Source organism: Crinia signifera, chromosome 4 (assembly GCF_055691185.1).
Source record: "Crinia signifera chromosome 4, ASM5569118v1, whole genome shotgun sequence".
Taxonomy (NCBI): Eukaryota; Metazoa; Chordata; class Amphibia; order Anura; family Myobatrachidae; genus Crinia; species Crinia signifera.
In genome coordinates, this window is record NC_139220.1 from 322,768,356 (window position 1) to 322,780,850 (window position 12,495).

Below are 12,495 nucleotides of genomic sequence, written 5' to 3' on the forward strand. Positions count from 1 at the left end.
TAAGATCAATCAGAGACCTGAGTGGACCCAGAAACAAGGGATCGGCCTGGGTTATTTTTGTGATTTGAAAGGGGTATACTGTACCTCTGGTTTTAGAAGCAGCTGTAATTTGACTCTTTCGTTCATTACTTTGCACATTGAGCCATTATACATACCATTAGGACCAGTTAAACTGAGGGTACTTATGTATTATCTGGGCTCCCATGTTAAATGCACCCCATTTTTTCATACCCCTACTATCCAACTACGCATGGAGTTGATTTTATATAGTGTGGCGAGCGCAGCGAGCCCCGCGAGGGGACACGGTCTCATAAGAAAAACGGGAGCCCAGATATTACATAAGTACCAAACTGAGATCTTTCTCTCTTTTCACTATCTGTCTCTTCACATTGCATCCCTATAGCTGTTATCCTAGGCTGTTATTCTGGCGGTCCTCATACTCTCTCACTGCGCTCTCTTGTTCTCCCCCTCTTACTCCAGTTCTCTGTTCCCCCTCATTTGTCTGTTTCTATTATCAGCACTTGATTTTATTATCCCCAGAGGGAAATCGCGCTCTTGGAATGGCTTAGCACGGCTTGTGAAAAAATTAGCCGGATCGGGTATTCGCCTAAAAATCCATTCGCAACCTGCTCATCTTCGAATGTGTGTGTGTAGCCCAGGACTTACTCGCCGGCTGCGATAGAATCAGGCTGATCAGGGGCGGAGCTGACGTCACATGACTTCCCCTCATACACCTGGCCACGCCTGCGTATTACCTGACACTCCCAGATAACAGCCGCTCACCATATAATGATTCCCCAGTGTGTGCAGTGTGTGTGTAGCCCAGGACTTACTCAGCGGCTGTGATAGAATCAGGCTGATCGGGGGCGGAGCTAATGTCACATGACTTCCCCTCACACACCTGGCCACACCTGCGTATTACCGGACACTCCCAGATAACAGCCGCTCACCATGTAATGATTCCCCAGTGTGTGCGTAGCCCAGGACTTACGCAGTGGCTGTGATAGAATCAGGCTGATCGGGGGCTAAGTTGACGTCACATGACTTCCCCTCATACACCTGGACACGCCTGCATTATCCCTGACACTCCCAGATAACAGCCCCGCACCATGTAATGATTCCCCAGTGTGTGCAGTGTGTGCGTAGCCCAGGACTTATTCAGCGGCTGCGATACAATCAGGCTGATCGGGGGCGGAGCTGACATCACATGACCACCATATATTATACTAGTACATTTATTGCAGAATCCGCATATTAGGCCTGTGACAAGATGGCACACAACACCCCCTCTGCACAGAAGGACAGTGAGATTTACTGGCAACATGGTAGAGAGAAACAACAAGACTACTACAAAATGGCGGCTGCTCTGCTCTGTGATTGGCTCTCGCACTAGGATGGCGGGATTGGCTTCTATGCACATGACAAGGGTAAGACTACAATGAAGTACTGTGGGTTCTGGCCACGTCACTCTCCTGCTGGCACTATGTGGTGTGATGGCTGCTTCCTCTACATCTCTGTCAGATCATCATTGAAGTACAGGTGTATGCTGGCTGTGTACAGGTCCGAGTCCATCTTCAGCTCATCCAATTCCTCATCTTCATCCCGCACCCCATTCTCCTCCAGCGTCAGGTCCATGTTCAGGGGAACCCCGCAGTATTTCCAGGTGTAGCTGGCTGCATGTGCATTGTATGGCTGGTACCGATCCAGGATTTCCCAGAGAGTCTCCTCCGAACACACCTGTAAGACACACAAATATAGACTGCCTGATCCCTGTGTATATCACCCTGCAGGGGGAGGGGATAGACTGCCTGATCCCTGAGTATATCACCCTGCAGGGGGAGGGGCTAGACTGCCTGATCCCTGTGTATATCACCCTGCAGGGGGAGGGGATAGACTGCCTGATCCCTGTGTATATCACCCTGCAGGGGGAGGGGATAGACTGCCTGATCCCTGTGTATATCACCCTGCAGGGGGAGGGGCTAGCCTGCCTGATCCCTGTGTATATCACCCTGCAGGGGGAGGGGCTAGCCTGCCTGATCCCTGAGTATATCACCCTGCAGGGGGAGGGGATAGACTGCCTGATCCCTGTGTATATCACCCTGCAGGGGGAGGGGATAGACTGCCTGATCCCTGTGTATATCACCCTGCAGGGGGAGGGGCTAGCCTGCCTGATCCCTGTGTATATCACCCTGCAGGGGGAGGGGATAGACTGCCTGATCCCTGAGTATATCACCCTGCAGGGGGAGGGGATAGACTGCCTGATCCCTGTGTATATCACCCTGCAGGGGGAGGGGCTAGACTGCCTGATCCCTGTGTGTATCACCCTGCAGGGGGAGGGGATAGACTGCCTGATCCCTGTGTGTATCACCCTGCAGGGGGAGGGGCTAGACTGCCTGATCCCTGTGTGTATCACCCTGTAATGATTCCCCAGTGTGTGCAGTGTGTGCGTAGCCCAGGACTTATTCAGCGGCTGCGATACAATCAGGCTGATCGGGGGCGGAGCTGACATCACATGACCACCATATATTATACTAGTACATTTATTGCAGAATCCGCATATTAGGCCTGTGACAAGATGGCACACAACACCCCCTCTGCACAGAAGGACAGTGAGATTTACTGGCAACATGGTAGAGAGAAACAACAAGACTACTACAAAATGGCGGCTGCTCTGCTCTGTGATTGGCTCTCGCACTAGGATGGCGGGATTGGCTTCTATGCACATGACAAGGGTAAGACTACAATGAAGTACTGTGGGTTCTGGCCACGTCACTCTCCTGCTGGCACTATGTGGTGTGATGGCTGCTTCCTCTACATCTCTGTCAGATCATCATTGAAGTACAGGTGTATGCTGGCTGTGTACAGGTCCGAGTCCATCTTCAGCTCATCCAATTCCTCATCTTCATCCCGCACCCCATTCTCCTCCAGCGTCAGGTCCATGTTCAGGGGAACCCCGCAGTATTTCCAGGTGTAGCTGGCTGCATGTGCATTGTATGGCTGGTACCGATCCAGGATTTCCCAGAGAGTCTCCTCCGAACACACCTGTAAGACACACAAATATAGACTGCCTGATCCCTGTGTATATCACCCTGCAGGGGGAGGGGATAGACTGCCTGATCCCTGAGTATATCACCCTGCAGGGGGAGGGGCTAGACTGCCTGATCCCTGTGTATATCACCCTGCAGGGGGAGGGGATAGACTGCCTGATCCCTGTGTATATCACCCTGCAGGGGGAGGGGATAGACTGCCTGATCCCTGTGTATATCACCCTGCAGGGGGGGGGGGGGATAGACTGCCTGATCCCTGTGTATATCACCCTGCAGGGGGAGGGGCTAGACTGCCTGATCCCTGAGTATATCACCCTGCAGGGGGAGGGGCTAGACTGCCTGATCCCTGTGTATATCACCCTGCAGGGGGAGGGGATAGACTGCCTGATCCCTGAGTATATCACCCTGCAGGGGGAGGGGCTAGACTGCCTGATCCCTGTGTATATCACCCTGCAGGGGGAGGGGATAGACTGCCTGATCCCTGTGTATATCACCCTGCAGGGGGAGGGGATAGACTGCCTGATCCCTGTGTATATCACCCTGCAGGGGGAGGGGCTAGACTGCCTGATCCCTGAGTATATCACCCTGCAGGGGGAGGGGATAGACTGCCTGATCCCTGTGTATATCACCCTGCAGGGGGAGGGGATAGACTGCCTGATCCCTGTGTATATCACCCTGCAGGGGGAGGGGCTAGCCTGCCTGATCCCTGTGTATATCACCCTGCAGGGGGAGGGGCTAGCCTGCCTGATCCCTGAGTATATCACCCTGCAGGGGGAGGGGATAGACTGCCTGATCCCTGTGTATATCACCCTGCAGGGGGAGGGGATAGACTGCCTGATCCCTGTGTATATCACCCTGCAGGGGGAGGGGCTAGCCTGCCTGATCCCTGTGTATATCACCCTGCAGGGGGAGGGGATAGACTGCCTGATCCCTGAGTATATCACCCTGCAGGGGGAGGGGATAGACTGCCTGATCCCTGTGTATATCACCCTGCAGGGGGAGGGGCTAGACTGCCTGATCCCTGTGTGTATCACCCTGCAGGGGGAGGGGATAGACTGCCTGATCCCTGTGTGTATCACCCTGCAGGGGGAGGGGCTAGACTGCCTGATCCCTGTGTGTATCACCCTGCAGGGGGAGGGGATAGACTGCCTGATCCCTGTGTGTATCACCCTGCAGGGGGAGGGGCTAGACTGCCTGATCCCTGTGTGTATCACCCTGCAGGGGGAGGGGCTAGACTGCCTGATCCCTGTGTATATCACCCTGCAGGGGGAGGGGCTAGACTGCCTGATCCCTGTGTCTATCACCCTGCAGGGGGAGGGGATAGACTGCCTGATCCCTGTGTATATCACCCTGCAGGGGGAGGGGCTAGACTGCCTGATCCCTGTGTATATCACCCTGCAGGGGGAGGGGCTAGACTGCCTGATCCCTGAGTATATCACCCTGCAGGGGGAGGGGCTAGACTGCCTGATCCCTGTGTATATCACCCTGCAGGGGGAAGGGCAGGCTCATAGCTCCCTTCTGTCTGTGTCACCCTGCAGGGAGAGGGGCAGGCTCATAGCGCCCTTCTGTCTGTGTCACCCTGCTGGTGGAGGGGCGGGCTCACAGCTCCCTTCTGTCTGTGTCACCCTGCAGGGGGAGGGGCAGTCTCATAGCTCCCTTCTGTCTGTGTCACCCTGCAGGGGGAGGGGCAGGCTCACAGCTCCCTTCTGTCTGCGTCACCCTGCAGGGGGAGGGAGGGGCAGGCTCATAGCTTCCTTCTGTCTGTGTCACCCTGCAGGGGGAGGGAGGGGCAGGCTCATAGCTTCCTTCTGTCTGCGTCACCCTGCAGGGGGAGGAGCAGGCTCATAGCTTCCTTCTGTCTGCGTCACCCTGCAGGGGGAGGGGCAGGCTCATAGCTTCCTTCTCTCTGTGTCACCCTGCAGGGGGAGGAGCAGGCTCATAGCTTCCTTCTGTCTGTGTCACCCTGCAGGGGGAGGGGCAGGCTCATAGCTCCCTTCTGTCTGTATCACCCTGCAGGGGGAGGGGCAGGCTCATAGCTTCCTTCTGTCTGTTTCACCCTGCAGGGGGAGGGGCAGGCTCATAGCTCCCTTCTGTCTGTGTCACCCTGCAGGGGGAGGGGCAGGCTCATAGCTCCCTTCTGTCTGTGACACCCTGCAGGGGGAGGGGCGGGCTCATAGCTCCCTTCTGTCTGTCACCCTGCAGGGGGAGGGGCGGGCTCATAGCTCCCTTCTGTCTGTCACCCTGCAGAGGGAGGGGCAGGCTCATAGCTGCCTTCTGTCTGTGTCACCCTGCAGGGGGAGGGGCGGGCTCATAGCTCCCTTCTGTCTGTCACCCTGCAGGGGGAGGGGCAGGCTCATAGCTCCCTTCTGTCTGTGTCACCCTGCAGGGGGAGGGGCGGGCTCATAGCCCCTTCTATCTGCGTCACCACGTTACCTCCAGCGTATGCTCCTGGGATGTTAGGGTATTAATGATACGGATGATCCTGGTTTTGGAAGATAAGGTCCCAATCTCATAGGAAGGGTCCCGCCACCAGGGGCGCCCAAAGTCAGTGTCCCAGTCCGAACTGGGTAACGAGGGGGGCACATGAATGAATTGCCCCTGAGGTGTGTAGTATCGCAGGCAGCCGGTCTGTGGATCGATGTAAGTCTTAATCTGTGGACAAAGAGACAATGTGAGTCCTCAAGAGGCAGAGAGGCGTTACAGAGCGGAACGAGACAAAATAGTCCCCAAAAATGATTTGTTACCAATAGCCCTTTCACACCGGTTTGGGCACGGGAAAAACCTGCGACAAGTGATGGTGTGAAAAGTGCAGAGACCTGGCCGGTGTGAAAGGGCTAGGGGGTACTTACCCGCATTGCCGGTCCTCGGTGTGCTGTCAGGCCGGGTATCCACACAGGCGGCGGGCGCAAATGACAGGACAGGCGGCGGATGAAGATGACGCAGCTCTCCGAAGCCCTCACTGCCGCCGGAGAGCTGCGTCATCTGCAACCGCCGTCTGACCTGTCATCTGCACCCGCCGCCTGTGTGGATCCCCGGCCCACATTGAGGACCAGCAACCGGGGTTAGTAATCGTCGCCATCCCGCTGCCTATCCGCCTCCTCCTCGCCTCCTGACAGTCTCCTCCTGCCTCCTTCACACACCAGAAAATGCAGGGACTAGCCCGGTGTGAAAGGGGCCAACTGGGGAATGTCCTTGTATTTTCTGGTGTGAAAGGGGTATTATAGATTTATACCTGTACGTCCTGAACACTCAGCTTGGCACTATCCTACTATACATATATGCTGAGTGTTAGTCTGTAGGACTGTGTTTGGGGCGCAGGGCTCTATGGGCTGCTGTTGCTGGGCTGCTCCATGGCATCATATCGTACACTTTCCATCACCCCTTTAGTTTGTTTACTGTAGTATATATGTAGCACCCTCCACATTTATTATTACCTCTTACTTATGTAAGTCTTATCACATATAATTTCCATTATATCCCTTTACTATCACACCAATGTGGTGCCATGGAGCAGCTCTGCTGGGCTGACCTGTGGGTCCCCTGCACCGGACCTGTCCCAGAGTAGTGTTAGGGACTTGTCCAATAGGCGGTGGACAAGCCCATAATAATGGCCATCATTATGCTGAGAACCTCTGAGATGCAATACACCCGCAGCGCAGGACAGACATGGGGCACATCACCCGCAGCGCAGGACAGACATGGGGCACATCACCCGCAGCGCAGGACAGACATGGGGCACATCACCCGCAGCGCAGGACAGACATGGGACACATCACCCGCAGCGCAGGACGGACATGGGGCACATCACCCGCAGCGCAGGACAGACATGGGACACATCACCCGCAGCGCAGGACAGACATGGGACACATCACCCACAGCGCAGGACAGACATGGGACACATCACCCACAGCGCAGGACGGACATGGGGCACATCACCCGCAGCGCAGGACAGACATGGGGCACATCACCCGCAGCGCAGGACAGACATGGGGCACATCACCCGCAGCGCAGGACAGACACGGGGCACATCACCCGCAGCGCAGGACAGACATGGGACACATCACCCGCAGCGCAGGACAGACATGGGACACATCACCCGCAGCGCAGGACAGACATGGGGCACATCACCCGCAGCGCAGGACAGACATGGGGCACATCACCCGCAGCGCAGGACGGACATGGGACACATCACCCGCAGCGCAGGACAGACATGGGACACATCATCCGCAGCGCAGGACAGACATGGGGCACATCACCCGCAGCGCAGGACAGACATGGGGAATATCACCCGCAGCGCAGGACAGACATGGGGCACATCACCCACAGCGCAGGACGGACATGGGACACATCACCTGCAGCGCAGGGCAGACATGGGGCACATCACCCACAGCGCAGGACGGACATGGGACACATCACCCGCAGCGCAGGACAGACATGGGGCACATCACCCACAGCGCAGGACGGACATGGGGCACATCATCCGCAGCGCAGGACAGACATGGGACACATCACCCGCAGCGCAGGACAGACATGGGACACATCACCTGCAGCGCAGGGCAGACATGGGGCACATCACCCGCAGCGCAGGACAGACATGGGACACATCACCCGCAGCGCAGGACAGACATGGGACACATCACCCGCAGCGCAGGACAGACATGGGGCACATCACCCGCAGCGCAGGACAGACATGGGGAATATCACCCACAGTGCAGGACAGACATGGGGCACATCACCGGCAGCGCAGGACAGACATGGGACACATCACCCGCAGCGCAGGACAGACATGGGACACATCACCCGCAGCGCAGGACAGACATGGGGCACATCACCCGCAGCGCAGGACAGACATGGGGCACATCACCCGCAGCGCAGGACAGACATGGGGCACATCACCCGCAGCGCAGGACAGACATGGGAAACATCACCCACAGCGCAGGACGGACATGGGGCACATCACCCGCAGCGCAGGACAGACATGGGGCACATCACCCGCAGCGCAGGACACACATGGGGCACATCACCAGCAGCGCAGGACGGACATGGGGCACATCACCCGCAGCGCAGGACAGACATGGGGCACATCACCCGCAGCGCAGGACAGACATGGGGCACATCACCCGCAGCGCAGGACAGACATGGGGCACATCACCCGCAGCGCAGGACGGACATGGGGCACATCACCCGCAGCGCAGGACAGACATGGGGCACATCACCCGCAGCACAGGACGGACATGGGGCACATCACCCGCAGTGCAGGACAGACATGGGGCACATCACCCGCAGCGCAGGACAGACATGGGAAACATCACCCACAGCGCAGGACGGACATGGGGCACATCACCCGCAGCGCAGGACGGACATGGGGCACATCACCCGCAGCGCAGGACGGACATGGGGCACATCACCCGCAGCGCAGGACAGACATGGGGCACATCACCCGCAGAGACATGGGACACATCACCCACAGTTAGGGTGACCAACTCATCCCTTTAATCCAGGACACATATTAATTACACAGGTTCTGTGGCAGTTTAGAACCAGGTGAAAGCAGCCACAGAACCTGTGTAATTAATATGTGTCCCGGATTAAAGGGATGAGTTGGTCACCCTACCCACAGTGCAGGACAGACATGGGACACATCACCCGCAGCGCAGGACAGACATGGGGCACATCACCCACAGTGCAGGACAGACATGGGACACATCACCCACAGCGCAGGACAGACATGGGAGACATCACCCTATAAAATAGATATTTATCAGTAACTATTACTCATCGTGTGGAGGCATCGCTGTCAGTGTACCCGGTCCTGTACTGGTGTTAGAACACGGCCTATACATACAGCAAAATGGCTGCCTCCACCATCTTAGGTGGCGATAGACCCTCTGGTACGCTGTGACCAATAGCATTGTCCTCCCATTAGACACTTACGTCCCGAGTCTTGGGATTAAACCAGTGACTGATGTCCTTCCCCGCAGCCGCGATGATCGGCTTCAATAAAATGTCACCTGTCGGAGAAGAAGATGGAGATGGGAGTCAGTGATAAAGTAACGTTGTGCCCAGACAGTGACTGCGACACACAGACCGGTCTACGTATAGGACATAAGCTGCACTATAATGCATCACCCCACATCTGGTCTTGCTGGGGACACAACTGTACACAATTCTGCCAGATGATATAAAGCACGGATGCTGTGCACAGAAGATGGCCAGAAGGATAAAGCAATGTATTCAGTGGAAGGGGAACATGTCAATCACAGACAGCCCAAACCAAGCGGATCCCTGTAATAACTGGGATTATGGGAAATCCTGGCTCAGTGCAGAGAGGGACACAGACTGGCACACAGGTCAGCAGAGGACAAGGGGGACACCGGGCTACATGGGGGGCAGAGGGACTTGGGAGGAACAGAGATACATTTAGCAGATGGACACAGGAGGTACAAGAGGCAGAGATACACCGAGCACAGAGGTGCATGGGGCAGAGGGACACAGAGTTAAATTGGGCAAATTAAGATACATGGGCAGAGTGACATGGGGGGGGGGGGGGGGGGAGTAGGTCAGAGGGACATGGGTGGATGTGGGGCAGAGGGCCGTGGGGGGGATACATGGGGCAGAGGGACGTGTGGGAGATACATGGGGCAGAGGGACATGGAGGAATACATGGGGCAAAGGGACGTGGGAGGGATAAATGGGGCAGAGGGACGTGTGGAAGATACATGGGCCAGAGGGACGTGGGGGGATACATGGGGCAGAGGGACGTGGGGGGGGGGGGGGGTACGGGGGATGTGGGGCAGAGGGACAGAGGGGGATATATTGAACATGGAGAGTCAGGAGCGGGTACAGGGAGAGTGGACACACGGGCAGGAGCTCGGGGTCACCTCGGTGCTCTGCCGCCAGTCGGGTGAGGTCGTACACCCGGCCCAGGTAGGACACCCACAGGTCTGTCGGGGTGCAGTGCACGGACACCTCCCGGGGGGTGTAGTACAGAACTCGGCCAGGAGACATGCCGACTGTCTGCAGCATCTGCGGCGTTACCCGGGCAACGGGACGCGCTCAGCGCCACTTCCGCCCTCACACGCTGACTTCCGCCCTCACACGCTGACTTCCGCCCCGTGGAACACAGTGCTTCCGCGTTCCACCTGACGTCGTTTCCGCTTTCTGAAATCGTTGCAAAGTCCCAGCGTGCAGTGCGGCTTTTCGGTGTGATGGCGGCTGTGCTGGAGGAGAACGGTTGCAGCCCTCCCGCCGGGGTGAGTGTCCGAACCTGTCCCGGGTGTCACCCTCATTATTGGGGGAGGGGGCAGTTCTGGTGTCACCCCCATTATTGGGGGTGGGGCTAGTTCTCGGTGTCAGCCCCATTATTAGGGATGGGGTGGTTCTATGTGTCACACCCATTATTGGGGAGGGGGTAGTTCTCGGTGTCAACCCCATTATTGGGGAGGAGGGGGTAATTCTCAGTGTCACCCCAATACTGGGGAGGGAGTAGGTTTGAGTGTCACCCCTATTTTTGTTGGAGGGGTCTCAGTGTCACTCTTATTGGGGGGTGCATTATAAGCGTGTATAATCATGTAACCCACCACCACCTTGTGACAGGACAGGTGTTCAGTGCTGTGCGCTGTATACTCAGGATGAATAGTGCCACCACCACCCTGTAACAGGAGAGGTGTCCGGTGCTGTGCGCTGTATACACAGGATGAATAGTGCCACCACCACCCTGTTAACAGGAGAGGTGTCCGGTGCTGTGCGCTGCATTCACAGGATAATTAGCGCACCACCACCCTGCAACACGACAGGTATTCTGTGCTGTGCGCTGTATACACAGGATGAATAGCACCACCACCACCCTGTAACAGGAGAGGTGTCCGGTGCTGTGCGCTGTATTCACAGGATAATTAGCGCACCACCACCCTGCAACACGACAGGTATTCGGTGCTGTGCGCTGTATACACAGGATGAATAGCACCACCACCACCCTGTAACAGGAGAGGTGTCCGGTGCTGTGCGCTGTATACACAGGATGAATAGTGCCACCACCACCCTGTTAACAGGAGAGGTGTCCGGTGCTGTGCGCTGTATTCACAGGATAATTAGCGCACCACCACCCTGTAACAGGACAGGTATTCGGTGCTGTGCGCTGTATACACAGGATAATTAGCGCCACCACCACCCTGTAACAGGACAGGTGTTCGGTGCTGTGTGCTGTATACACAGGATGAATACCACCACCCTGTAACAGGACAGGTGTTCGATGCTGTGCACTGTATACACAGGATGAATAGTGCCACCACCACCCTGTTAACAGGAGAGGTGTCCAGTGCTGTGCGCTGTATACACAGGATGAATAGCGCACCACCACCCTGTAGCAGGACAGGTGTTCGGTGCTGTATACACAGCATAATTAGCGCACCACCACCCTGTAGCAGGACATGTATTTGGCGCTGTATACACAGGATAATTAGCGCACCACCACCCTGTAGCAGGACATGTATTTGGCGCTGTATACACAGGATAATTAGCGCACCACTACCCTGTAGCAGGACATGTATTTGGCGCTGTATACACAGGATAATTAGCGCACCACCACCCTGTAGCAGGACATGTATTTGGCGCTGTATACACAGGATAATTAGCGCACCACCACCCTGTAGCAGGACATGTATTTGGCTCTGTATACACAGGATGAATAACCATATGTGTCTGTCACCAGGACTCTGATGCAGAGGCGGGCGACACTGCACGGCACAAGCTGGAGTCTCTCCTGAACCGGAACATGAGGATAGAAATGACGGATGGGCGCTCGCTGATTGGCTGCTTCCTGTGCGCAGACAGAGACTGCAATGTCATTCTGGGCTCGGCGCAGGAATTCCTCCGGCCCTCAGGTAAGACCTTGCCGCACGCTGACAGAGAACGCGCGGTGCCAGCCGTGTCCTGGGATAACTCTTTCTCCCCCTTCCGCAGACTCCTTCCCCATCAGAGAGCCTCGAGTCCTGGGTCTGGCCATGGTCCCTGGCCATCACATTGTGTCTATACAGGTGGAGCTGGAGAGCGTCACCTCCCCCCAGTACCTGTGATTACCAGTGCGGAGGCTGGCGGGCGTTACTGCGTCGTGCAGGTATATAAATATCTGCCGGAAGCGGTGTCGGCTATCACATGACATTTGTGTACAGTGTATATCCGTCTTTCTACTCTTCCTAACAGATTAAATTATTTTTTATTGCCTGGCGATCCTCGTGCATTCCTCCTCATTGTCATCTGGCTTTGGTGGGGGAGGGGAGGATTTATGTGATCTGGGCGCAGTTTGCAGCAGGAAAAACCAGTGTGTTCTGCCTGGGGGAGAATGCAAAATACACAATATAGTCCAATGCTAAACTGCAGTGTACACTGAAAACTGGAGTAATGTGTGACTGCTGCGTACACTGAAAACTGGAGTGATGTGTGACTGCTG

The 12,495-nt window shown here is 56.2% G+C and overlaps 2 protein-coding genes across 2 annotated transcripts; one reads left to right on the forward strand and one right to left on the reverse strand.

Moving 5' to 3' along the window:
- Nucleotides 1-2,524: 2,524 nt before the first annotated feature.
- Nucleotides 2,525-10,151, reverse strand: CYB5D1 (cytochrome b5 domain containing 1). The gene is made up of 4 exons (XM_083185659.1): nt 9,929-10,151; nt 8,982-9,058; nt 5,481-5,699; nt 2,525-3,042 (listed from the first exon to the last, which is right to left on the reverse strand). The coding sequence occupies exons 1-4, from the start codon at nt 10,071-10,073 to the stop codon at nt 2,812-2,814; spliced, it is 672 nt and encodes a 223-aa protein (XP_083041785.1). The 5' UTR covers nt 10,074-10,151; the 3' UTR covers nt 2,525-2,811.
- Nucleotides 10,152-10,158: 7 nt separating this feature from the next.
- NAA38 (N-alpha-acetyltransferase 38, NatC auxiliary subunit) lies at nt 10,159-12,271 on the forward strand. Its single transcript, XM_083185660.1, has 3 exons — nt 10,159-10,300; nt 11,758-11,929; nt 12,009-12,271. Exons 1-3 carry the CDS (start codon nt 10,256-10,258, stop codon nt 12,119-12,121), a joined length of 330 nt encoding a protein of 109 aa, XP_083041786.1. The 5' UTR covers nt 10,159-10,255; the 3' UTR covers nt 12,122-12,271.
- Nucleotides 12,272-12,495: the final 224 nt, after the last annotated feature.